Raw genomic sequence first — 26,116 nt, 5'->3', positions numbered from 1 at the left:
ATTTCAAAGAAGAAACCCTCAGAATTAATGTAGTTTATGTAATTTATTCAATTAGGCTAATGCAGTTAGAGAGTTAAGGTACTTTATAATCAACATTTTACTTGACAAAACTATACTTTTAAAAATCTCCACTGAATTCTCTGTCTTGCTCAAACAATTTCCAAAAGGTCTGTTTATCTCATATTGTCTCACCTCTTTCCTAAGTGTACATATTAATCAAAGCTCCAGATGGGATTTTTGAAAAGCTCACTAATACGGTTTATTCTGATCTTTCTGACTTCAAGTGAGAATTTTACCAATAACTTCAAGGAGATGGCTGGGCTGGGAGGACAAGTATTGAGTGTTTCTGGATATTGTGCAATCACTGGGTAGCTTATACCCACAAGGAAAGAACGTTAGCATAGCAAAAGCAAGTGCTTAAAGGTTAGAAAATGCTAGAAAGAGACTGTTATCTGGTAAACAAGCTCCTTCACACCATTACAGGCATTCTGGCTATAATTACAGGGATTCTATCATTTAAATTATGCATTTTTCCACATCTAATAATCCATTTCTCCTTTTTCCTTCTTTTTCCAATTTAACTGAAATTTTAAAAAAATAATGCTGTTCTCCTGAGACACAGAAATACAACAGAAAATTTCAGACTAAAACATTTGATGAAATGACAACCAGATAAAATCAGGGTACTCTGCTGGTAACTGTGAAGCAACTTTAACTTTAGTCACACTTTCCTAATCTAAGGAAGAAAGTCACACCAACATTTTCTGTGTCACAACTCATCATGACTGAAGTGACATAACATACCTCTGTGTAAACAAGCCAAACTTGACTCAATCAGAAAGAGGACTATTCCCTGTCACACAGATACAGATCTGTATAATCAAATTGGAACAAAATATCAAAATAAGGCTTTTAAAGAAATTTGGGCACACTAGCTGGGCCTCATATGATGTGAAAAGGTTAGATAAGTATTTTTCGGATATCAGTCTGATATTTTGTTACCCTGGTTTTTCTGAGTTTTTTATTAGCCTTTTGATTTTCATAAATGGAGTCAGATCTTTTAGTTACTGTAGAATATTAGAGCAGTTCTTCTACCTTTCCCACAGAAGTAATATAAACAAATCCTTTGTTTTTCATTCTTTGTCCTTTGTTTGCATATTTCTAACCTGAAAACAATTGTAACTGACAATTCGTCTGGCCACTGAGGCTGAGGGATGGAAACCCCAAAAAGCCAATCTTCTGCTAGACCCACAAATGTATAAAAGTAAAAGAATAAACAAAGGGGTGTCTTCTCTCCACCCTTTCAGCTGGAAGCTGGATCAGAAGAACCTCTGCAGAAATCTCTTGTCTTCGTGTGATTTCTTTGTGTTTCACGGTGACAATATTTTAATTCTTAATATTTTTGGAAGGCCCAATCAAACAATGAAATATGATGTTTTTATAACAGAAAATTCCTGTGAGAACCTTATTCTTACAATCACATCTAAATATCCTAGCTATTTGATAGACTGTATCAAACTATAAAGCTTGCAGCTAACTCACTTGAGTAATGAAAAAGATGGGATAATTTACTGATGAACCCATCTCATTAATATTTGTTTTCATATACCATTACACAAACCTGAGTTAGAGTCTCTTGTTCATGTAGCAAAAGGAGTTTTGTTCCAGATCCTTCAACTCTCTGCTCCAGCATTAGTGAGAAGTGTTCAATACACTTGATGGAAAGCTTTTCTTGGAGTGTTAAGATGACATCCTAATTAAGAAAGGATTTAGAAAAAGTCCTTAAATTCATTAAATGCTTGGGACCCAGTTCCTCACTGCCACACACCCTGCATGTACCCAGAATAGGGCAGAAGCCCAGGCTTTGCACCTGTTTTGGACAAGTTTCCAGGACATCACAACCATTCCTCAAACATCCCCAAGATGGTAACAGATATGAATCTGAGAAATACATAAAATGGCATTGCTGGGAATGGACAACATTCTTTTGTGGTTTAATATGTAAATTATATTGGTGTGGACCTTAAATCATATCTGTCTCTCTGGAAATAAAACCCATCAGCAAAGGAGAGAGCATCCTATCACTATACTCTTCCCTTCGTTTGGGCCACGTCACCAAGCAGACAACCCAAATTTACAAGTTCAACAACAAAAAATTAGATGAATGGCCTTATTTGTTCTTATGGAAAAGGGTCTTTTTAAAGTTCATTTCTTGTGTTTTAAATGCTGACAGAAAAGTCAATGATGACAATATTCATGCAGAAGAGTAGCTCTAAACTGATGGACCATATCAACTTTTAGAGACTCCTGATTAGCTTTTCCACACTGAATTATGACTACGGATAATTAATTAGAGAACAATTGTATCTAAAATACCAGCTAAACAAACCTCTTCACAAAACCATTCAACTAATCCCTACCTGGCTTTCATGTAACACTTTGTAAATGTATGCAGATTATTAATATCATTTGCCAAGGTATCTTTTACTTTAGTGAATACCATAGGAAAAAGAAATACATAATAACCCATCATTTAGAAATAGTTTCACAGTATGTTGGTGACAAGATTAAAACATTTCCTTCCATCTGAAAGATTTCCAGATATACGTCCGTATCCAGATGGATAGGACTTACTAAGGAGATGATGACAAATTGTAATTCAAGTGTTTTAACATAATTTAGGAAGATTAATTGATCAATTACAGTGTGTTTATGGAAAATCAAGACCAAACTGGTGGAAGGATGAAAAAAATGTATGTGGGAGGATGGGGACTGCTCTCTACAATGTAGTGAATATAAGACAGCATTAATGAACTGCATGCTATCACTCCAAATAATGGAGGCTAATATTATACTATCCTGACCAATAGGGAATTTATTACTTAAACATTAAATCTACTTTTATTTATACCTCTAAACTATGCTAAAAGACTATGGGCATAACAGTAACAGGAAGCAGCATAGTACTATATATAAGCTTTTAAGAGAGGGTAGTAATGATTCTGCTTTCCACCACTAGCTCTTTTGGACCTTTTTAAAATATGAGGCTAAGGCACACAGCCTGTGAATTACTGCACTAAAGTTTTTGCTAGATATCGTCTCACAATTTAAGAGTCAGCCCAGGTGCTATGACCCAACAATACGGAAAGTGAGGACTGCAGGTTAGGTGCTGCTTGCACCCTCCTTTTTAAGTGGTGAACTACTGGACTGCTGGAGGTGAAAAAAATCTGCATTTACCTGCACTCACCTGGGGCATGTCACCCCAGTTAAGCAAAGAAGTGACAATCCACAGCCACCCATCCACACTGAGGAATATACACATGCAAGAACATGTCACTTATAGCTGTGCAGGCCTCAGAATATATAATTGCCTGAATTAGATGCAAAGGAAATTATTCCTACCAACAGTCAAAATGACTAAGTTCAAAACAGATTTACAACATCAATACAGCTAAGTAACTGAGGCCACATGGGTATCTGTGCCAATGACTTCAGATTTGACATTTGGTCTGACAGTACATGACACATCCATGACAGAACTACTGAAAATGAATGTAATGTGATGGCCAAAGACTGGTCTTCAGGGGCAAAACATCCTGGAATATGTTGGTTGTCTATATATATGCTCATAACAGAAAATACTATAAAGCGGGCTTGTGTGCCTTAGAAGGGGATGGAGCCCTCACTAGCTACATGAGTAATGTCTCCTATTTCTTCTCCAGCCAAATTTTCAAATGAACTCAATGAATTCAGTATCCCATGGTATCCCATGTATGGAATGCATGTATCCATTCCTGCATTCAACTTATGCCTAAGGCATATGCGTTACATTTATTAACAAATGTTGCATCCCTTTTTTAAGGGTGACTCTAGCTCTGATGTACCATCAGGCTGGAGTAAATTTCTTGTCTGCCTTAATAAATAACTCTCTGCTTCTCTAACTGATTGGGCATGCTGCTGTGTCACAGTGAGCACAAAGGCAGCCTTTCTTCAAATATGCCTGGTTTTACAATCCCTTAAAGCTCACAAAAGCTGGCATCCCCAGCCTTCATTGATCGTTCCCACCCATGCCCCTCTCATGTCTTGGTGTCCCAAGCGTGCATGCAACCATGCAGCGAGCTGGATTTGGTAACCGATCCGTGTTGAAACTAGCTTCCCCAAACAGTAATGCCAGCCCTGCTGCTTACCATGCTACTCCAAGGCTCTCACAGACACTGATGATGCCTCTGATTTAGGAACCCGCATGGAAGAGCGTCACAGACATTCCCTGGCAGACTCAGTTTTGTTCCAGGGCTTTACCTTTTTATTTCTGCATGTGAAATGTGCTACGGAAAGTGTAAAGGGCACTGCACTGAGACGAGTAATTTATCACTGACATAACCCTACAATATCCCATGCTAAGTTCACTGAATGATAAGCTAGCTGATATTCAATCAGCAACCAACATCTTAATCTTCTTAGCTCCTGACTTTTGCTGACAAATCATGCTATCAAAACGATGGCAGCATATCAAAACGATACAAGCACGCAATTTTGATTGTGTTCCAAGCACATTAAAATCATCACTTCTTTTTCACTGACAATAAAATACATTTTTAGGAGCAGAAAAATGGACCAAATCCTAATTATTTCTGACATAAGAGTCCAGCCCAAACTGAACACACCAGTAATTTTGTTCTTAAAGCGTTCCAAGTAAATTGTAATTACTTAAGGTCTCATACCAAGGTATAGCTAGCTTACCTTTATTGAAGTGCTGCAGTCAAAACGGAAAGATTTGGTTTGTCCGTTTTCAAGATATACCTTTAGAACATTTGGCATGAAAAGAAGCGAGTTGTCCTTAACTGTTTCCTGTCAAGCAAATTAGTGAATCAGATTACAATAAGAGAAAAATAAATGTTGTTCTATCAAGAAGTACATCATTCTGATGGAAAAGCAAAAACTGAGAGGGAAGGTGTTGACCCAAACTAAAAGCAGAAATATCAGTGCCCTGCAATTGTCTAGCCATGCCCACTACAGTTGCCCTCTATAGGCTTCTGTCCTGGAAAAATGTAACTGTCCATATACATTTTATGCCTGGCTTGGAGTACTCACTTTCCCTAAATACTGTCTCTCTGACAATAAATATTGCCTCTGAAGTTGAAACATTTTCACTAAAATAGAAAAATGGATTACTGTTTCTCTGAATGCAGTGAGCTATTTAGTGTCCTCAATCTAAAAAAAGAAATTATGGTTTGTTAGTAAGGATTACAACCAAGGTATTTAACATTTTCTTTACAGGTGGGTATTAAATGTTGATATCTTTCATCATTTAAGAAAAGCAACATATAACATTGCTACCTAATTTGATGATTCATAACCAGTATAGCAAAATAAAGAGGAAAAAGGAAGGGAAACAAATCCTAGGAGGTTTTGTTTGCTTCATTTTATTTTAAAGAGCAGAAATTGCTTTAGAAAAAAAGCAGTATCAATTTAGGTTTGGAAGAGAGTTGGCTAAAGACATCAGTGTGGAATGATGCTGTGGCAAATCATGAAAATGAGGTGGGAGTTCATGTCTAAGGAGGAGTTCAGTACCTCTCAAAGGGAGGCTGACATTGCCTGAGATCTAGAAACAATAAGTTCAAGGAGGTAAAACAAAATTTAAAGGGGTCTGTGAGGTAATCTTAATCAGCTTTCCTGACATAGTACCTCTCTTGAGCTTATGGGTTTTATGAAAACAAAGTTGATCCAAAAAAAACAACAGACAAACACTGTGAAGACTATAAAGACAAACATAGGTGCTATCACCACAAAATTCATTCACTAGCATCTTAATTTCATTTGAAATTTGAAATAATTTCAATTGAAATTATGAACTTTAAAAAATTATCTTTGGAGAACTTCAGAAACAGACACACCCTTCTTTTTGCAAACCAGTCACCATTTTTCCTGCCATGTAACTACCTCCCTTTCCAGGCTTGAGCTGTACCTTTGGATGAAATGCTCAATCCTTTCTGAGGTTACATAGTTGAATACTCACCGACACCTGGCCATTGATAATTACTTCTTCAGAGAAGCGCACTTTGACAGGATTGGACTTCAATCTTGCCTTTTTTGCAGCACTAATAAAAGCTGATTTGGGAGACTAGAAGAAAAGATGATGACAAGATGTATCACATAACTGCAAATTAAAATCTTTCTTTTATTTTTCAGTTATTCCCCGTGTTTCTTATATGCTGGGAACTCCATGCATACAGCAACATTTTGCATACAGAGGAATGGAAATACATTGTTGCGGTGTGTTATTTGTTTTCATATTGTATTTCATTTTTATATTGGGTTTTATAATGGTTTGTTCTGTACTTCCCTGATCTCCTGGAAAATGGATCCCAAGGATTGTCCCTGCCCCTCTTCCCTGTCCATCCTCCCACACTCCTCCCAGTCTCCTCCTACAGGCCCTGTCTGTCATTCAATTGTTCCTCCCAGCTTCTGGAGAGTTTGAGTAAAGGCATCGAATGATGGGGCAAGAGCCGAGGAGGTTCCTCCCTTTATGTTCCCATTGGTTTCTTTGAATGTCCCTCCAACCCTGTTCCACTCCCACCTTATCCCTCTCTGGCTGTTGGTTTGTCCCCTCCTTTAGCCCCTCCTTGGATATAAGCCCGGACCATGAGGCCTCAGCATGGGTTGGTCTGAGCTGTGGTCTGAGACAGATGTCTGGACAGGACAGGAAAAAGACTGGAATAAAGGCCTTGGATTTGCCCTCGGCTCCTTTCCTCCGCCACCGACAGGGTCTCTCTCTCGTGATAAGGGGAAAAAGCTCCTTTGCCGCTCCCTGGGTTTTTAGGACCCAGGGGGGTTTTCCTGTCTTGTCGCTGTCTCGAGCTAGCCTGGGCCAAATGGAGCCAGCAGCCCCGTAAGAGACGAGCGACAAACCATAATGCATTCTGAGGTAAGCTATGTGGACATACACATAAGGCAACACCAGTGTGTACTGAACATACTGAAAATTATCCCACTGTTAGACTGGAGTAATAATAAAGTCTCTTGGTGCACACACAAATTCCTGTAGTGCTCCCACAATGACTGCTGTCATCCAACCTTGTCTACATGAAGGGACGTTGACCGGTGACCTACCAGTGACCCTTTCGTCACAGACTGAATGGAAAATCTTTGTATAACCTGTGATCTACTGGACAGACATACACACAACTTTTGCCAAAAAAGTGTCTGGGAGATCTCTGAATGCAGTGGCATCTCACTGTATTTGTCCACTTCAAAACACAGGTGAAAACCACCAAGAGGCACCTGCAGGCCAACAAGCTTCCCCTGAAGGTATCCCCTAAACACACCCTATGCAAGGCACACCTTCAATATTGACATGTTGTAGGGCTTCATGCATTAGAAGTATAGAAGCATTCCAGATTTTCTTCTGGGACCTACTTGGCTTTTACCTACTACATTATGCAATCGGTTCAGCTGTTTTCAGCCCCTGGGGAAAAAAAAAAAATCTCCTCACTTGAGAAATTTGACTAACAATTTCTTTTTAGTAACAAATTAAATATTCAGAGTCAACGGGATTTCCATTTTCAGCAGCAGAAGTGAGGTTGGTTTATTCTCAGGTCAGTTACAAACACAGTGCCTCTGGCAATGCCTTCCATTGATAATGGGCAGTGAAAGACTACTGCTTTGGCTGGAAGTCACTGGGCTCCTTTGGGACAGGTTTTGATCCATTTGTTTCATGAAAATACGAATTAATAATTTCAGAATCTTACTCTAAGTCCTGAGAAGTGGCCTTACTAGTTTTGAATAAAGACTTAAGGCATGTTGGTTTGCCTGTGAGAAATAAGCGGAGGCACAAGAGGTGACGATCAATGTGGCATGAGAGCTGTCCTCGTAAACATGGGAAGTCTTGTTATTATCACTCAAATTTTGACTCAACTAACAATCTGCAGGAGTGATGGAATAGTCCAAGGCTACATGCTCCTCCATCTCTGATCTTTGCTGAAACTTCTTAAAAAGTTAGTTTCTTGTGATGCACAAGTCACATTTCTAGTAACAAACAGGAAAAAGCCTAGCTCATTTCTGCATGCCTCTAATCTATCCTCACATTGAAAACATGGCAACTATTACCATAGGCTCAGTATCAACCAGTGAACGAGGAATGAACACTGCCACATTCTCCCAGGAAATATCAGAGACATCCAGTAATTCCTGAGGCACGAAATAGAATCAAGAAATAAAAAGAAACGCTTCTTTGCTTTCACAGTTCATTCGTTTTTACCCCTCTAGCACATATGACCACACAATAATCAATAATTGCAAATAACAGAAAATTCAACCCCATGAACAAACCAAGACGAGCATCCAGTCAGTGCTGAAAAAAGTGGAAGGTCCCCAGAAGTTTTGAAACAACAACAACAACAAAAGTGTAAAAAAATAAAATAGCGTCTCAGTGTGGGAGACCCTGTTGACTTCTTCAGCAAGAGGAGACAACATGGCAATGCTGAAGCAGTTTAAATACTGTCCTCTGAAGCTGAATTCCTAGAAAGACACAGTATAAAATAGTACCATGATTAATATAAGAACTCTGTAGAGATGGCTTCTCTAATTTCCTTCCTCTCCATGTAGTCGCCCTCTGCAATGTGCAATTGGGTTAGTCTATTTGGCACCCAAATAATAGACTGCAAACTGTTGATTCCACTGCCACAGGGCAGCACAGCAGCAGGATTAGGCTACTGGCTTGCAAGAACATGGGGGAAAATTGGCTTTTACTTACTATTCTTGCTGAACAAGTATCTGTACTGGTGCTTGCTCTTATTACAGATGAGTCACCGGTCTGGCCTCTCCTAACAGGCAGACTGCCAAATGTTTTCTGGATTCTGGCAAGGTTATTCCCATACAGCAAATCTGGCAAACCACTATGTGTCCCTATTACTCTCTACAACCTTTCTTTTTCTTTCAACAACCTCAAAAGTAACTTGTGGGAGGCATAAACACTTAAATTATGTTATTGCAAAAATGCAATGGGAGAGTTCAGGACAACTAAAGATTTGAACATATGTGGGCTCCCAGGAACCCCTCTGGGATGTGAGGTTTAATGTACCCATTGCACAGCCAGGAGAGCACACCACAGTTACCATAAACGTGGTGCTTCCTTTCATTTCCACTTTCCCCTGTGGTGACGTGGGAAGGACTCTGGCCCTTTGCCAGGCACTCTGGGTGAGCCTAGAACAGATTGTTTTCCAAAAAACTCCAAACTAGAAACTAGGGGTGTAAGAAAATGAAACTGCTGTGCCAGGTATTTGGGAGAACATTCTCTGCTGGTTAAAGGTTTGAGTAATAGTACAGCTTTTGCATTAAATTGTGCAATGTCATTGTGCCTACCTCTTCATCAACTTGACACTTGGCATTTTTTCTTTTGGAATAGAAGTGTTTCCAAAGGATGTGCAAATACCTAGGAAAACAGTTGCTTGTCTAACAAAGCCTCAGCAAGATGATGTGCAGCTCTGTTGTATTTTAATGTCTTAGGTTTGTAGAAGAATGCTATCACTTAATGATTCTCATAGTGCCAGGTTCATTTATTTCTGATGCTCTGTGTTTTAGCCAAATGGATGCCATTATTTTCAGTTAATGACCTTAAGCAGGAGGTGTTTACACTAATGCAGGACATCTATCACTGCAAATAAAGTATTTGCATTGTCACAGATAAAAACAGCTTAATTAGGGTGACTTTTGCAAAATGAGGCCGCACATTTTAACAAGGAGCCAAAATAACTCAAAACCCCTCAAACTTTACTCTGTGTGACCTAAGCCCTGTTTCCTATTAAAAGCTCAAATTTATCAGGATTTCAAATAATTTTTACTTGTTTACACAGAATTCAAAGGAAAAAATCAGCTGATCATTTCAACACTACCTGGAGAAATTGCTAACAAGGAAAATGAAGCATTGCACAGAGATATGTTTGGAAGAAATAACAGTGAAGACCTAGACTCTATTTTGAACCTTGCTTATAGTGACTGCAATCAATGGGCTTCCCATCAGCAGGGTCAACACACAAAAGATTGCAGACTTTCAGGAAAATGTTACTTTCTCATTTTCTAGACTCTTCTCAAAATTAGATCCTATATTTGTCAGCACCGTTAGAGTGGGTCATTTATTGATAGATTTTAGAAACAATGTCCTACATTATGAGAGAATTTTTTTTATGAAAATAAAAATGTCTAGGGCTTTGTGCACTTTCGCAGATAAACTATAATTTGGGGGAGATTGAAAAGGAAGTGGTTTTCATTTGCTGAAAAAGCCTCTTTGAGTGCTCTTGCCAGCAGAGGTGCTGCAACAGCAAGACTTCTACTCATGCTCAAGAAAAAGAAGGATCTAGTAGCTAGAAAAGCACAGTGTAGTACTGAGATATCATAAATAGAATGACAGCAGTATAGAACAATCAGAAGGTGAAAAGAAAACCTGCTCTGTGACAGTAAGCATCAAAATTAGAAATACTACATTTTAAACTACAGAAATACTATTGTTTTTAAATAGTCACAGTGTACATATGCAATGAAGTTTAAGCTTGTTACTTAAAAATAGTCATTAGTTCAATAAAAAATATTAAGTTTGCTAGAAAATAAGGAAAAAAATGCATCAAGTGTGTTGACTTTTTGGTGTGTTGACACCACTAACAGCAATTACAAGCCCCAGTATTTAACAAGCAAATAAAAGGTAAGAGGAAGAATTACATTTATTAAGTGGAACAAGATATAACGCCCAAAGGCAAACTAAATATGGTAATTCATAGCGCGAACAAGGCTGAAAAGACTACACTGGCTCACAAGAGCATTGTGGAAGAGCAAGTAGGGACATGGAAGAAAAAATGTGGAGAAGTTTTACCACATAGAACTGACAGATCACCATCAGGAGTATTTCTTTGTTAAAATCTTGGCACAAATTTAATTGCTGGAATAGTGGTCAGATCAGTGTTTCCTCTTAAAAAGTTGACAATCTATCATAGACAATTGCATTATTTATATTTTGCCATTTTTAGATGGTAGCCACAGTCTGATCGCTAGTCCCACAAATTTTCAATAAGATTGTTGCCACAATCATTGTGATCCATAAATGTTATTTATTGTAGTATTTCTGTAACTGTTGTGTCTCAGAAGTATAACCATGTTAAAACAAGAAGCATCTCTTTAAGAACAGAAGAAGATCCTATCTTTTTCCTGTTGTAAAGCTTAATGCACAGCAAAATTGCCATAAATCTCAGCTGGGCCTGGACTTCATCCAAGGAGCTTAAGAGATTAATCATGAAAGCAACCTATCAAATGATCTCTGCACATAAAATCTGAAAGGATATAAAACAGGCAAGTTATTTGATTTAAGTATTGCTTAAAACTTAATAAGGCAACAATCAGAATGATAGTTCATTTACAGAATAAAACAGTCAGAAATTATAATCAAATGCTGCACTTCCAGAAATCAAAATTCTGAACTGCTTTAACTGCTTGAGCTGCTCGGTGACCTCCTTAGGAACACTGGTGATAAGAACCTAGCAGAGATTTGTATATTGATGGAAAGAAAAAGATAGCCTAATGCTTTGGCTTGGTCATAATTAAAATGAAATTTTAATGTGTTTAAGCATTAAACAAAACTGAATGCATTTAAGCAAAAATGATCCACAAAAGCTTTCAAAGAGTACTAAGTGAACTACAGAGTACTAAAATCTGGATTACATCTACTTTCACCTGCAATCAGAAAGGACAGTTACTTAAATGCAAAATCAAAAGACACTCTAAACAGCACAAATAAAACCAATTAAGAAATAGCTCTTTTGTAATCCATCTTGGCAGATATTTTTCATGCAATGGTAGAAGGAAAATCACCATCAAGAAGAGAGATCAATGAAATGTTTGTAGAGATGTATTTCTGCCAAGAATGGGGAAGAAACTCAGTCTTTATTTAAAAGCTCTTATTTTCCTTTGTCTGGTTTCTACTTCATCACCCCAGTTTTATTGGCAAAATAGTAAAAGGAAAAATGGAGGAGGAAAAATTAAACAAATGGGGAAAATATATGTGCATCATAATTTTTGAAGGCATAAATACCATTTCCAACATGTATGGCAAGTTGTATTTGTCACAGGATCCCCTGCACATTAAGACCAGGACAGGATACACAGCTGGAGTGCAGCAACACCCAGGGGCTGCCAGGCTGAAAGAGATGCCAACAGGCTCAGGCACAGCAGAGCCTGACAGCAATGGTGTGGCAGTGTGAGGGCCAGCATGGAGCAGATGTTCAAGGTGACTCAGGAGTACCAAGGTGACCTTGCGGCCCAAGGTTTGCATAAACTGAGGGGTCTTGCACTGCTTTGGGGCCAAAACTTGGCTGCACACATTGGCATCATCCCAACTGCTCCACATCCCTATAGACACCCTTTGCTTCCACTGCAGAAAAACTTGGAGTTGAAAGCAGTAAGGGGAGGCTGCTATGAATCAGTAAGGCCCTGGTCTGGACAGGCAGGGAGGTAAAACAACACTGCATGGACGAGATCTGCCAGGTGCAAGAGTCCTGCAGTCAAGGCCCTCTCAGCGAGTTCATTTCACTAAGCATCCCAGCTTTGGGGTGAAAATGGATCAACTGAAACTAGCACCAACATGCAGGCATTAATCTCATCTTCGAACTGCTCTGTGCACAACCTTGGGGAGATGATCTTCATGCCTACATGAGTTTAAATGTCCATCACCCCCAAAAACACAAGTGTTTTGTCTACTGAGGTAGACCTGGGGGACTCTGACAGACATACCAGAGTGAGGCAAAGCAAATTATTGTATAAAATGGGCACATCAATCCAAATGGCTGACAGAAAAATGTTTCAATGCCATCCTTAGCTCAGCGACATCTAGAGGTAGTTCAGCTCTTGATTACATTTTGCTGCTACTTAATGAGAGGAGCAGATTCGGCCTTGTCAGGCCTCACAAAGAGCTTGAACAAATAGCTGTGAATCACAGACTGACACAATTAAAGAATGGAAGGGACCTCAAAGATTAGCCAGATCCAAGACCTCTGCCATAGACAGGGACACCTTCTAATAGACAAGGTTGCTCAGAGCTCCATCCAACCTGGCCTTGAACACTTCTAGGGATGGCGCATCTGCAACTTCTCTGGGCACCTTGTTCCAGTGCTTCACCACCCTCAGGGTGAAGAATTTCTTCCTAATACCTAATCTAAACCTGCTCTCTTTCAGTTCAAAGCCATTACCCCTTGTTCTGTCACTACATGCCTTGTGAATAGTCTATCGCCAGCTTTCTTGTAGGCTCCCTTCAGGTCCTGAAAGGTCACAATTAGGTCACTCTAAAACCTTCTCTTCTCCAGGCTGAACAATCCCAATTATTTTAGCCTTTCCCCATAAGACAGGTGCTCCATTCCTCTGATCATCTTGGTGGCCTCCTCTGGACTTGCTCTAACAGCTTGACGTCCTTTCTGTGCTGGGGATCCCAAAACTGAATGCAGTGTTCCAAGTAGGGTTTCATGAGAGAGGAATAAAAGAGTAGAATCACCCCCCACATCTTGCTGGTCACACTGCTATTGATGCACCCCAGGACACATTTAGCTTTCTGGGTTGCAAGTGCATATTACTGGCTCATGTCCAGTCTCTCATGCACCAGCACCCCCACGTGCTTCTGGGTATAGCTGCTCTTGATCTGTTCTTTCCTCAGCCTGTATTGATAACCAGAGATTGCCTTGACTCGTGCAACACCTCACACTTGGTCATGTTAAACCTCAGGAGATTCCCATGGGCTCATTCCTTGAGCCTGTCCAAGTCCCTCTAGTCCTTCATCCCACTTGGCTTAGTGTCACTTACCAATCTGCTGAGGATGCACGTGATCCCTTTGTCTGTGTCACTGACAAAGATATTCAATAGCACTGGTCCCATTACAGACCCCTGCGGGTCTGTAATGACACCATTTACAGTGACTCCATTTGTCACTGATGTCCAGCTGATGATGGGGACAGAGGTTGACCACAACCCTGTGGATGTGAGCATCTAACAAATTCTTCATCCACCTAACAGTGCCCCTAACAAATCCATCTCTCTCCTATTTAGAGAGAAGGATGCTGTGGAGGACTGTCAAAGGCTTTACAGAAGCCCTGATTAAAGATATCTGTTGCCCTTCCCTTGTCCACTGATGCAGTCACTCCACCATAGAAAGCCACTGTGTTGGGTCAGGCAGGACTTGCCCTTGGTGAAGGTCATGACTTTCCTTCTTTTCCAGGTTTAAGACTGGAGAAGGAGTGTACCTGTGCTGTAAGGTCTTCAGTTGAACATGGAGTATACAATTTGTCTGGGTTTCAGCTGCCATTCAGTACATACAGGCTTGCTCTCAGACCAGCAGCAGAATGATAACAGATCACAGCACCTCACAGACATATTACCACACTTTGATGTCCACTTTTAAGGACTACTCATTGGTGCACGAAAGCACATGCCCTTTCTTCACCTGACATTTAGAGATAAGAATTAAGTTTGTAAATGAATGAAATCTACATAAAAAAGAAAAGTGGGTGAGGATTTCTCTTACACCCATATTATATATATTCACTGTGACCTAAACCACTGTCTGTAAAACAGCAAGCTTTGAAGGCAGTTAGATTTTTTTGTTGTTGTTGTTTGTTTTGTTTTGTTTTGTTTTGTTTTAAATTTAGTCAGACCAGGCCTCGTTTTCACTTACGGTGACTGATATTGACCCGAACCCAGATCACCTTCCTGACAGAGTCTTACTGCAGGGTGGCAGCCCTTCCATCTTTTTGCTGTGCAACACATGCTTTTCCCCCACAAATTAGGTGCAGTGCAGACTGGCTTCTAGAAAGGGTGCAGGACAAGTAAAACGGCAAGGCCACCTCAAAACTAACCAGAAAGGCTAATGACTAATACAAACACACACAGCATTTCGGCCAAGTTGCACTAGCAAAATGTACATTTTGGCAGCTTCATCAGATGAACTTGTTTGCAAGTCTTTGCGTCAAATCCACCTCATCTCTTATTCTTGCATGAAAAGGATGCAATTATCCCTTGTTAATGAAAACTGCTGTGTATCAGGCAAGACAACAGGGAGCCAAATGGACCTGCTTAACATGCGTTACTCCTGATGCACGGCTGAGGCCCCTCAGCAGCCCACAATGTAAGCATGGCTGTGCATAAACAGATCAGTTTCCTCCCTTGGCTTGGCTTCTCCCGTTTTTTCATGGGAGATGGGTTTGAGCTAACAAGTCATGAACCCACTCCCATAAACTACCGAGTGAGTTGCAAAATCACATCGCATCAGTCAGCTCTGCATGGGTTGCAGTTTTTCCCAGTCCATTCAAGGCAACCTCACATGGTTGCCTGTCTGTCTCTGCTCTCTGTTCACCTCCACCAGCTGGAGACACAGACAGAGCCCTCCCTTAGAAAAGGTACAGCTGGTTTGCTGCAGCATAACATTGTGGGACCAAGGCAGAATCAAGAAAAACCCAGGAGCTGCAACAAACATGAAATCGAAGCAGAACTCAGAATTCTGCTTTATCACTATGAGTTTAAAGACTCTGTTATTTCTTAATTTACTAATGTAGCCTGTGAGTTACACAGGACACAGTAATGCCATCTTAAACATCACCTTTAGTATACACAGCCCTTATTGCACTTACTTATTTTTATTTCACAGATAATGTAGGGACACAAACAGAATATGGGCAGAAAAAGAAGCAGCTATGTTGCTAGGAAACTGATGCAGAAAACTGACAATACTTACAGGGTAAGGTTGAACAACAGTAAGGAGGATCGATTCTTTGCAGCTTCTATAAAAAGAAAAAAAAAGTAAAATCAAGTAAAGAGTCATACTTTTACTCACTATTATAACCAGCTATTTTTTTTTTAATGGAGAAAACTGCAGTAACGTGGAAGAATGTTTATTACAATGACATAGCAGAGTAGTACAGAGATTAATAATATGCCAAAATAACAACAGATATTAAGAAATAAACTTTTTCCAATGTACTAAATTGAATTGGCCTAACTTTGCAGTTTATGTTGCAAACTTTTTGCTTCATCAGAGAAACCTGCAATAATGGTTGTCTCTAGAAAGAATTAAATAACCTTTGATTAATTGTATTAGTTCAGAATCTGTAGTCTATGAATTTCTTTTACCTACTTTACAAATGTAAGTCACTTTTATACCACCTAGCTCTTTCATGCTTCAAGCCAAATCCTGTTTGAAGACAGGAAAAAAAAAAAAAAAAAAAAAAGACAAAATTTGGCCCCCCATTTCTTTTCTAGCTCACCTTTTTAAATGGGTGGGAAAAGACTAATATTTGGTGAATTCTCCCATTAGTATGTTTACATTTATTCAGGATTGCTAAGGAAAGGTTTTTCTTTCAATTTAAACAGTTCTTCTTTATGATGAAATTAGCAAATGGAAAACATATGAAAAGCTTGAAAACTCCACAACTGATTTATAGGATAAAGAGAAGAAATTATCACAAATCTTGATGTGACCAAGTGGTCTAGACAAATCATACACATATTTTAACTCTTGGTGGGCAGTTGGGCGTGGTGGATAACTGTGGAAAAGTAAAGTGGAAGAAGGAAGAAAAGACAACCATAGTCAATATCATTATCATTTGATCAGATGGTTGCAGTGGGTGATATTAGCTAAGAAAAGGTCAGTTACCATTTTTTTGAGATAGAATTAAATTTCTCTTGGTTTTACTACTTTTAAACACAAATTGTTTATTTACGTGACTTACTACCTGGCTAAATTGACACAGAATTGATTTTGCATGCTTTAGTTAGTTGAGCAGAACTAACTTAAAAAATCATACTGTATTGGTCTTATATAGGGTCACCTTATATGCAAAAAACACCTCTGATATGCAACTTAAAAAGCCAAAAGGCAAAAAACATGGAGGAGAGACTGAAGGCCTAGTCAGAAAACTGGTCTGGAAAGCCAATCTATGTTTGATGAAGCGAACACATTACTGAATGCCAACAGGGATAAAAAAGTCTACTTTTGTCAAAGCCATCAGTCATGTAAGGGGCAAAGTGTAATCTAGTATCATGTAACTAAAGAAAAATTAGTTAGTGCTTCATTTTTTACTTCATTAATTAGATACTTGTATCATTCCCACATTTTTGGGGAATCTACGAATGCATGCTAAGAAAGGTAATTTATTTCAAGAATCTCATCATCTCTGTGCTATCTACATCTATCCAGTTGTGATTGCTATATTAGCCTAGGCAGGTTAGTAGACAGAAAGGCTCGCAATTGTTAGTCTGGATAAACTGCAGCCCTGGGACAACTGCACCAGGACCAACTGATCTTTTCAATTACTTTGAACTCACTACTTTATGTTTCTCATGCTGCATATGATTACCACCACCACTGCCTCCCATAGTCCAGCTACATTAGAGATTGTCTTTAAAAATGAAAATCAGCTTCTCCTGAAAATGTTTTTTAGCTCTCCATTATTCTTGGATTAAATCTGTCTAGGTGTCAGGCTAGGCAAGAATCAGCCTAGATTAGCACGTGCTTTTTTTTAAACTAAATTATGAAAAGATATATTTTGTGGACAAGACTTTCTTGCAGGATAAACACTCGCATTGGAAGGATGCTAGACTCTGCATTGTACATTCAGTGTCTGAGGCTATAATAGGGCCCTTTGGAGTATCTGGACACAATCATGTTACACATTTAAAATGTTGGTGTCAAGCACTACACACAAATCCCTCATCATCAGAGTAAACATTTCCTGTAAAACTCGTGCTACATTACAAAACACAGCATAGTTATAAAAGAAGTATTTAATCATCAGCTTTTTTGATCTGCAGTACTCCGTTTGAAAACTTTCTCAACTAATGATGACAAAACTCTGCAGGACAGCTCATCTTTTTAACTTGCAGTGTGGCTAGCATATCCTATGGATCTATATGATAAACCTTGCACAGCACTGGAGACTGCCAATTGTATCAAGTATTGTATATGTCACAAGAATGGAGAAACAGTGGAATCACTGACTGTGTGATCTCTGCGTTTTGTAGCTTAAATGTATGTGGACTATCTTATGTACCCGTGTGACAGTAGAACATACAGACAGTGAAGTTTACAGAAACAAGGTACATCATCATGCTGAAATGTGAGCTATCTTTTAAACAGCACCTGAAACACAATGGCAAAGACTAAAAAAACCCAACTGCAGTCTTAGTTTCAGCCTGAAAGGTCTTTCCTCATTTAAAATGTGACAAAATAAAAATAAGTATTACTGTTATTTTATTACTTTTCATACTCACTTAACAACTACCTAGTTATTTCTGTGCTCTTTGAGAGCCATTCAAGACCAAACATCTGCAATACCAGCTTAGAAAACAAGCTGCTGACTTTTTGACTGGCTAACAGCAACAGCACAACAAAATATCTTCATGTTTCTTTCATTTCCTGACATTAGAATCAAATAGTGATAACAAGGCTAAAATCTGAAAACTCTGATGGGAATCTGTGATTCATCTCGCTGTCCTTGTCCGTGTCCTGCATGGTGATTATATTTGTCCGTTTTCACTACTCCTCACAGCTACTTAGGCTGCAACAAGGAGAGAATATAGATGGTTTGAGAATCAAATTATATCTATTATAAAGGTTAAAGTTGCACTGCTAAGTATCAGGCATCTCCAGCTACATGAGGCATTAACAGTCAGCTACAATGCCAGCCTCTGGGAGCTTGAGGCTGGAAATCACTGCCTCTCTCCTGCTTCTTGCTAGCTGGAAGAGAGGAAGGGCAAAGACAGATGAGGGACATGAGGGAATCCCAGTATCTGAGCCAAACAGAATAAGCAGGTCTTTTATTTGTATGCATCCTACAGCAAATATAGCATATAAAAAGTCTATATCTTCCCTTAGGAAGGAAAAATGAAAAATTGTTTGTGCCAATTTTAAAGCTTTTAGCAACTTTACATACTAGAGGAATACTTGGTTTCTTTTCCACTGAAAATGAACAAATAAAGAATTAATATAATAAATAATATAATTTTCAGGGAATACAATTCAGAAAAATCTAACGATAACTTCAGTTTCATTCACAATGAACATTAAATTCTGAAACTCTTGTTTGAAACACTTTTTCTCTGCTATTTTAAAGTCACCTGTTTCAATTTGGGTCTCACTATTTATAAGAAAGGTCTGAATTCCACAATTGTGGAGTTTGATGCCATGATCTGCAGCATGTTTGCACTACATTTTTGAAGTAAGGAAATTGAAGTCAATGGGTCAAAAGCTAACTACAAAATCTAACAGGTTACCTCAAATGTCCTATTCAAAGCTAAGGAAAGTGGAAATTATCTTCAAATTCTAGCATCTAGGCTAGAGAAAATGGTTGGATGTCTTTCAGTATTATGAATATTAACACAGTATTAATCAGCAAAGAGTTTGCAAAGTCACTCTATTGTAGTACATTTTTAATTATTTCATAAAATGAATCACAGAATCAGAGAAAGGTTTGGCTTGGAAGGGATCTTAAAATAATTTAGTTCCAATCATTTTTATTTGAGCTGTATATACATTTTTACATAAAACCTGTTTTACAGTATTTATATTCACCTAGGGAAGCCACAAATTCCACTTCCCCAGGCTTTTATCATGAGCAACAGTTCCTGTGGAATTTTCCCCAGAGATGCAGGTAGATTTATTTCCAGGGATGGAGACATCTTTTGGAAGGACCTTGGTGGGACAGAATGGACCCAATTTAAGGCAGTTTGCTCATTCTCTGTTGTTATTATACAGCACACATGCACACAGTGAGCCTTTAAGTCCTGTGATGATGCCAACTTGCCTGAGTTGACCTGGAGAACCTTGGTAAACTATCAGACAAACTCAGAATTCCTGAGCACCTGTGAAACAATGTGGAGGGATCCAGGGAGAAAGGCTTTAAGAAGGGTGTGCCTTCCCCAGGGCTGTTTTTGTCATCAAGCAGCACTGTGCAAACAAGAACACCAAAGCTAAAAGCCCTCTGCAGCAGACAATCCTCCAGCAAGAGCCATGGCATGTGGGGCGCTTCCCTTTCCATTTCCAAAGGTTACCCTGCAGAACACAAATTGCAGGCAATAGTTCTATGACATTAATTGACAAGTACAACAGGTTACACCAAGCTGGAACATCTACCCACAGATTATCACTGTTTTAGCAGCAGGTGAAGCACCAGACCTCTCCAAGCCTAGGAAGATACTTTCCAGGAAATTTTTTAGGGGAACACAGAAAATTATACTTTCTCTAGAGGTTGCCATTACCTGGCAGAACCAACTGCTGGAAGAGTGTTAATGGGGTTTCAGTCTCTGCCTGTTCAGCTGGCCTCTGGGAACTCTCTCTGAAGATCCTCTACACAGTGAGAGATGGGCATTCCTGCCATCACACCACACACAGCGTTACATCCCAACTCCATCTCAAAAGACAGTTGCAGGAATGCAGCTGGCAAGAAGCATAGCAGGAGGCTCATGAAATAAGGTACATCACTACAAAGGTGAGGTCTGGGGTCCCAATTTGGGGAGGACAGGTAACACTGCATGAAATATAGCTACAGAAGATGGGGATATGAGGCCAAGGTGACAAGCTTTGGATTCAGACACATGAAGAATAACTTAAGAGATGAGCACCAGCTTGGATACTGTTTTCTGGAGATGACAGAGCACAGAATACAGAGATCAAAGGGTTCAGGTCCTATTTTTAGAGATCAGGATCATGCATTGTAATCCCTGGCATCAGAAGGCAGAGACATCACAATCACATTTGGGAAGTTGTGGCTGCCCTGTCTACTGATGTTAATGATAAGGCAATAGAGTGAAATACTCTTGACATCCAAGCAACTTCAACTTGTGAACTCCTGAACCCTGCAGTTTAATTTGCATAGCTTGCTGCTTCACAAAGTCATTAAAATTTAAGTCTGCCATCAAATATGTGAGGGCTTGCAACAGCAATATGCACAAGAACCTGGGAAATTTGCAAGAATCTTGATTGAATGTCTGAGCCCTAAAAACTGCGTAAGTAATGGATGCTTGAAACAACCACTGCCACATAAAGTATAAAACACATAAGCATGGGATTATTGCAACACTGCAGGATCAAACAGCAGCAGAAACACAGCTGAGTGAAAAGATGTTCTGATTCAAACATAAATAACTTCAATAATAGCATACTGAAAATTACTGTCAAAACAAATTGTGTTTTATATAAATGTTCTTTATTTTAAAGACCTGGCATGGTGTGAAAGTCAATCTTTAAAATTGTCACAGTCTGCTGCTGGCACTAATTGGAACCCTTGTTGGCAATCTCTGTAAGGGGTCAAGGAGTGAATGCATCTGCAGGCTGAATTAAACTCGCTTCCTTCAACAGAAGTGGTCCCTTCAGATCAGGGCTGTGGCACACTGGTGGGCTTTCATACAGCAGGTGCCATCTCAGATAACTCTGCAATAAAGGCTTCAAGAATAAAAAAGCCTCCTCTTATTTAAGGCTGTTCATCTGTCAAGTTTTCACCTGTACCAAATTCACGCTGTTTCCTTCTGTATTAGCACTATGGCAAGGTAAGCCCTTTAAAGTTGTTGGTTTTGAATTTCAGTGCTGTATGGCACCTATATTTACCTCTTGTCAAAATAAACTCTTGTCTCACAAATACTCAAAGTTTTCCAGTTGCTCATATTTTCAGCTTCAACTTTACTGTTAAAACTTTGTAACCGAGTTACCAAAACATTGGTCAAACAGTAAATACCTGTGTGTGCTGTACAAGAGTGCTTTGTAGAAGAGTGAAAGGCTGCTTGAATACCAACAGCAGCGTTACACTGCTGTCTAACTCCTGAGCAATGTTAGCTGCTCCTTACTACACTGGCCTTCAGTTAAGTCTTGAGTGTGCCTCTAAGTATTGGCGATATGCAGAAAACTTGACAATGACTCAGGTGCCTTCCTTGGACAACCATTTTTCTACTTACACAGATTTCTGACAGCCTCCTTCAACCCCTGAGAGCACCTGGGGTTAAACTTCAAGATGGAACCAATAACATATTAGGAGTTACTACACTGGAATTTTCTGATCCAACAAAAGCAGTATTTGATTGTTTGGTCAGCGTATCAAAAAACAACCAAGAGCTATATGAGCATGTGTTTGTATCCAACGGACTGAGACTGTCACCAAGTCCAACTGTTGGCGTATCACTGCCAACACCATCACCATGCCAATTAATTCATGCAGCATGAAGATGCCATACAGCCAAGGAAAAAAATGTAGTGCTTATTCCCCTATTAATTAATTGTGCATCTGTCCTCTTCTAATTAGACTTTCTACACATTAGTTTTAAAGGACCAAAGACAGACAAAATGAGATAATATCGGTCTCTCAGGTCACTCATCCAGGCCAACGTTCCAGTGCTAGTTCTTCTATCATTAACTGCCAAAGTCTCAAAAGCTCTGAGGAAATGTTAATTTTCAAAGTGTAATGAAAAAAATTAATATGAGGCAGCCCCAAGATGTCTACTGATGATGTACCTTGCGAAATAGTTCTATGGAGCTTTAATACAATACTACCAAAGTAAAATATTTACAGAAGAGGTTGGTCTCACCATGGAAAGGTCAGTTGTATTCTCCTGAAAATTTCTCATCTTTATTTGTCAGACTGTGCTGTTTCCATCAGACTGCAATTACTTTTAAATGGCATTTTGGTGAGCGTTTTGTGCAAGCCCTTTCAGACAGTTTCTAAGTGAGCTAAATGCAGTTCTGTTCTCCTATTCAGCAGCTGCCTATGCACGGATCCAGCAGACACAAAACACCTGCCCACTGCTCACGATGCTCAGGTACACTAAACCCATGCAGTCAATTTGGGTTCACTCATCCTTTGCACTGGCATTCCTATGGAGGATGTCCAGGAACTTGGGCTGTAACAAAACACCAAAGCTGTAGAACAAAATGCACAACATGGTGAATTCTAACCATCACAAAAAATCAACCCAATGCTGATACAACAGACTATGCTTTGAAACAGTGGCATGAACCATTTCTCTGAGGCAGCCACCAGAGACATAGCAGTGGTTATGAGATACATTCCAATTACTTCATCATTTCTTATGTTCAGCCTTCAAAAATTGAGCCATCATAATTTTGCTGTAGTAGCATACATGATCATATAAAGTTTAATTTAAAAAATGCTAAATGTAATAACAACTTCCTTCTGTTTTCTAAAATTGCTTCTAAATTTTTGTAAATATATATGGATGACCGAACTGAGTTCAGACTTCACTTACTTAGGAGAGAGAAAGAAAATAAATACATCTTGAGTGAATCTCTACAGGTCTGAATCAGAATAAAAGAAACTTTCTTATGCTCTCCTGAATTTCCCCACTTGTTTAGACTCCTTGATGCAGCCACATAGTATCTTGAATTTTTATCTCAATTTTATTTCAATAGTGGAAACAGATAAAATAATGAAGGTTAAAGCTGAAGGGTATTATGAGATAACTTTTCAAACCCTGGAAATTGATGTTATTCCATTCATTTATCTCAATGTAACACAGAGATTAATAATATGATCTAGCAATTGAAAAGGATGTTTTGGGGAGTAAATGTAATTCTAACATTTATATAATGAAGACTTGTTGGCTCCTCCTTTTTTTCAGAGAGATGCTATGTAATTTTTTATTTAGAAAAGAAATTCTGTCTTCTGAAAGCTTATTTTTAATGCCTGTTTTTGCTGGCACTATGTTAGAAGGCAACAATCATCACTTTACTCCATTTTTTTTTCCCCCCTAGTCTGGATGCAGCAGATATCTCATGCCCCATTAGAAAGCTGATTTGTGATGGGCTACTTCTCTTCATTTTAAGTGATAGAACAACTTAAATTCAGCTTAGAACAAAAAAAAAAAAAAAAAAAAACCCCAAAAAAAAAAAAAAAAACCAAACAAACCAAAAAAAAAAAAAACCACCAAACTTCATGGCACAGTTAATGGCTATTTTTGCAGAGATGTAACTCTGAGCCCAAGTTAAAGCTACACTGATGATTGAACAAGCAACGTGCAGCTCTGCTGTCACAATCCATCAATCCAATACTGGACTGCAGAGTGACTGCTTATGGATTTGAAGGGAAGTCCCCTTGCTGGGATGGTCACAGCGTCTTCTGGAACAGGAAAAGCAACGTTGCTGCCTTCCACAATGAACACTACCTGTAGCAGAGCTCTTGTTTGCCTGCCTTGTCTTAACAAAACTTAGGCAATTGATATACTGATACTAACATAATGCAAATATTGCTTCATTAGCACTTATATTCTCCTGACTGTTCCTCTCCTACTCTGATTTTCAACATAGATGGACATACTTTGGACAGAGAAGATGTACCATACATGATGATGCAGAATTTTGTATAGTTTTGTATAGCATATTCTAGATACTATGGAAGTTAAGAAATCAATAAAAATAATTATTTAATAAAATTCATTATCTAATGCCAAACACCTTGAATAAATAATTACATCAGTGAATTAAAATAAACACTATATATGACTTGCTTCTTGCTAAGAAACAAGGAAATTACATACTCTAGAATTATACTTCAAATTTGAAATAGGAACTAAAAGAAAAGATAATTGAAGATGTCAGAAACTGTAGAGGAGCAATGTCGGTATCCGTACAATTGCAAAAGAGATTTATGGCAGTTACACGTTAAAGAGGAGGAAAGATCACTAAAGATGAGAAAACCTTACAGATATTTTTACTGTGTGACAAATTAACCATAATCTTTTATGATCAGAGCTTCATTTTCATTTGTACTGAAGCATTAGAAACCATTACAGTTGCTATTCATAATCTGTATGGCACTGGCATTTTCATTTTCACATTTGGGCATTGTGTATGTAGTAATGAAAGGTCAGGCATTCACACACATCCTTCATTCCTGCAGCTATTAAATTTTTTCTTCCCCTTAATGCTTTTCAAAAAGCAGAACATGAGATAAATTTTGCTGATAAAATGTTAAATGCTTTAGGATCATCTTGTTTTAGACAGTTATCTGAGTTTTTATTAATAATGCATAACATTCACTTAGGGCTATTTTGTGTCGGAAGTCTTTCACAGCATTATCTTAGCTCAAAGTAATTCAGCCAATAAAGAAAAAGAAATTAAGAAGAGGAAGATGTAATCGGAAATGAGATAAAGCTCTTGAATTCTGAAGAATACTGCATTTTGAAGCACTATATTATATACTGTTTTCAGTTCAATATTATTTGCTTTATCATTGTTTCTTTAAAAACCCCACATTCATTCAAAGAGTGATGGTATTTTTCCTTCAGATGCCTAAACACTATTACTTTTGCTTTTCAGTCTTTTCTGCTTTTTTGGGACCAAACTATCTGATCCAATCTAAGAGCATCTCAATCCTTTGTTATGGAATACAATGCTAGAATAATGTTTTAAATAATTACAGACCACTGGAAATGGTTTTAAGAAGTAAATGTTCAAACAAAACAAGATTCAATCAATTCCTCATTATGAAAAGTTTCAGCAGTGTCTTGAGCATTGTGGGTTTTATTATCAGTATAACTTTAATTATCATTGTATCTGCAAGGTTATACAATTGATGGATACTGAGCTGCAGAGACTAATGCAGAATGATTTTTGCATACTGCATCTGGAATAGAAAATTGACTGGTCAGATGCCAAAGACATCCATGTGCCACTGGAACAGTATAAGTGATGGCAAATGTGATTTTGTAACGATTTGAATGAGCAGCCAAAGGGGCAACTCTTCTCAAGCTACCATGCACACAGCACAGTAATTCAGACAGCAGTGCCAAAGTGCAAACTCTTTGGTTATATTTATATCCTCATGCATTAGTTAATTTATTTAAGAAGTAGACTGACAGGAGAAGAAATTGAGACAATACTTTTGCCAGACAATTAACCACCTGTTCCTGTTAAATTGCATTAATTATTAGAAAGTCCTGCATGAATATATACCATATATCTGGAATGTTTCAAATTCAAATGTTCATCCCTTTTAAAAAAATTGTTTAAAAGAAAAATTTATTTACTGTGCTAAAATCAGTAAGATGTGACTTTAAAAATCTATTCTCTTTAGAGCTCTATCCAACCTTTAAAAAT

General features: G+C 38.5%; 1 protein-coding gene across 4 annotated transcripts in view; it reads right to left on the bottom strand.

The window, feature by feature from the left end:
• The window catches only part of FRMPD4 (FERM and PDZ domain containing 4), a 314,276-nt gene that overhangs the window by 15,582 nt on the left and 272,578 nt on the right, over positions 1-26,116 (bottom strand). For all 4 annotated transcript variants that reach the window (XM_040056965.2, XM_040056962.2, XM_040056964.2 and 1 more), the window contains 4 exons: positions 15,755-15,800; positions 6,017-6,121; positions 4,741-4,848; positions 1,622-1,753 (listed from right to left, as the gene is read on the bottom strand). In XM_040056965.2, the coding sequence (XP_039912899.1) occupies positions 1,622-1,753; positions 4,741-4,848; positions 6,017-6,121; positions 15,755-15,800 (391 nt within the window). The remainder of the gene's footprint in view (positions 1-1,621; positions 1,754-4,740; positions 4,849-6,016; positions 6,122-15,754; positions 15,801-26,116) is intronic.

This window comes from Hirundo rustica, chromosome 2 (assembly GCF_015227805.2).
Source record: "Hirundo rustica isolate bHirRus1 chromosome 2, bHirRus1.pri.v3, whole genome shotgun sequence".
In the NCBI taxonomy this organism is placed as follows: domain Eukaryota; kingdom Metazoa; phylum Chordata; class Aves; order Passeriformes; family Hirundinidae; genus Hirundo; species Hirundo rustica.
Note: the sequence above shows the minus strand (reverse complement) of the source record. Positions and strands in the feature narration are given on the sequence as shown.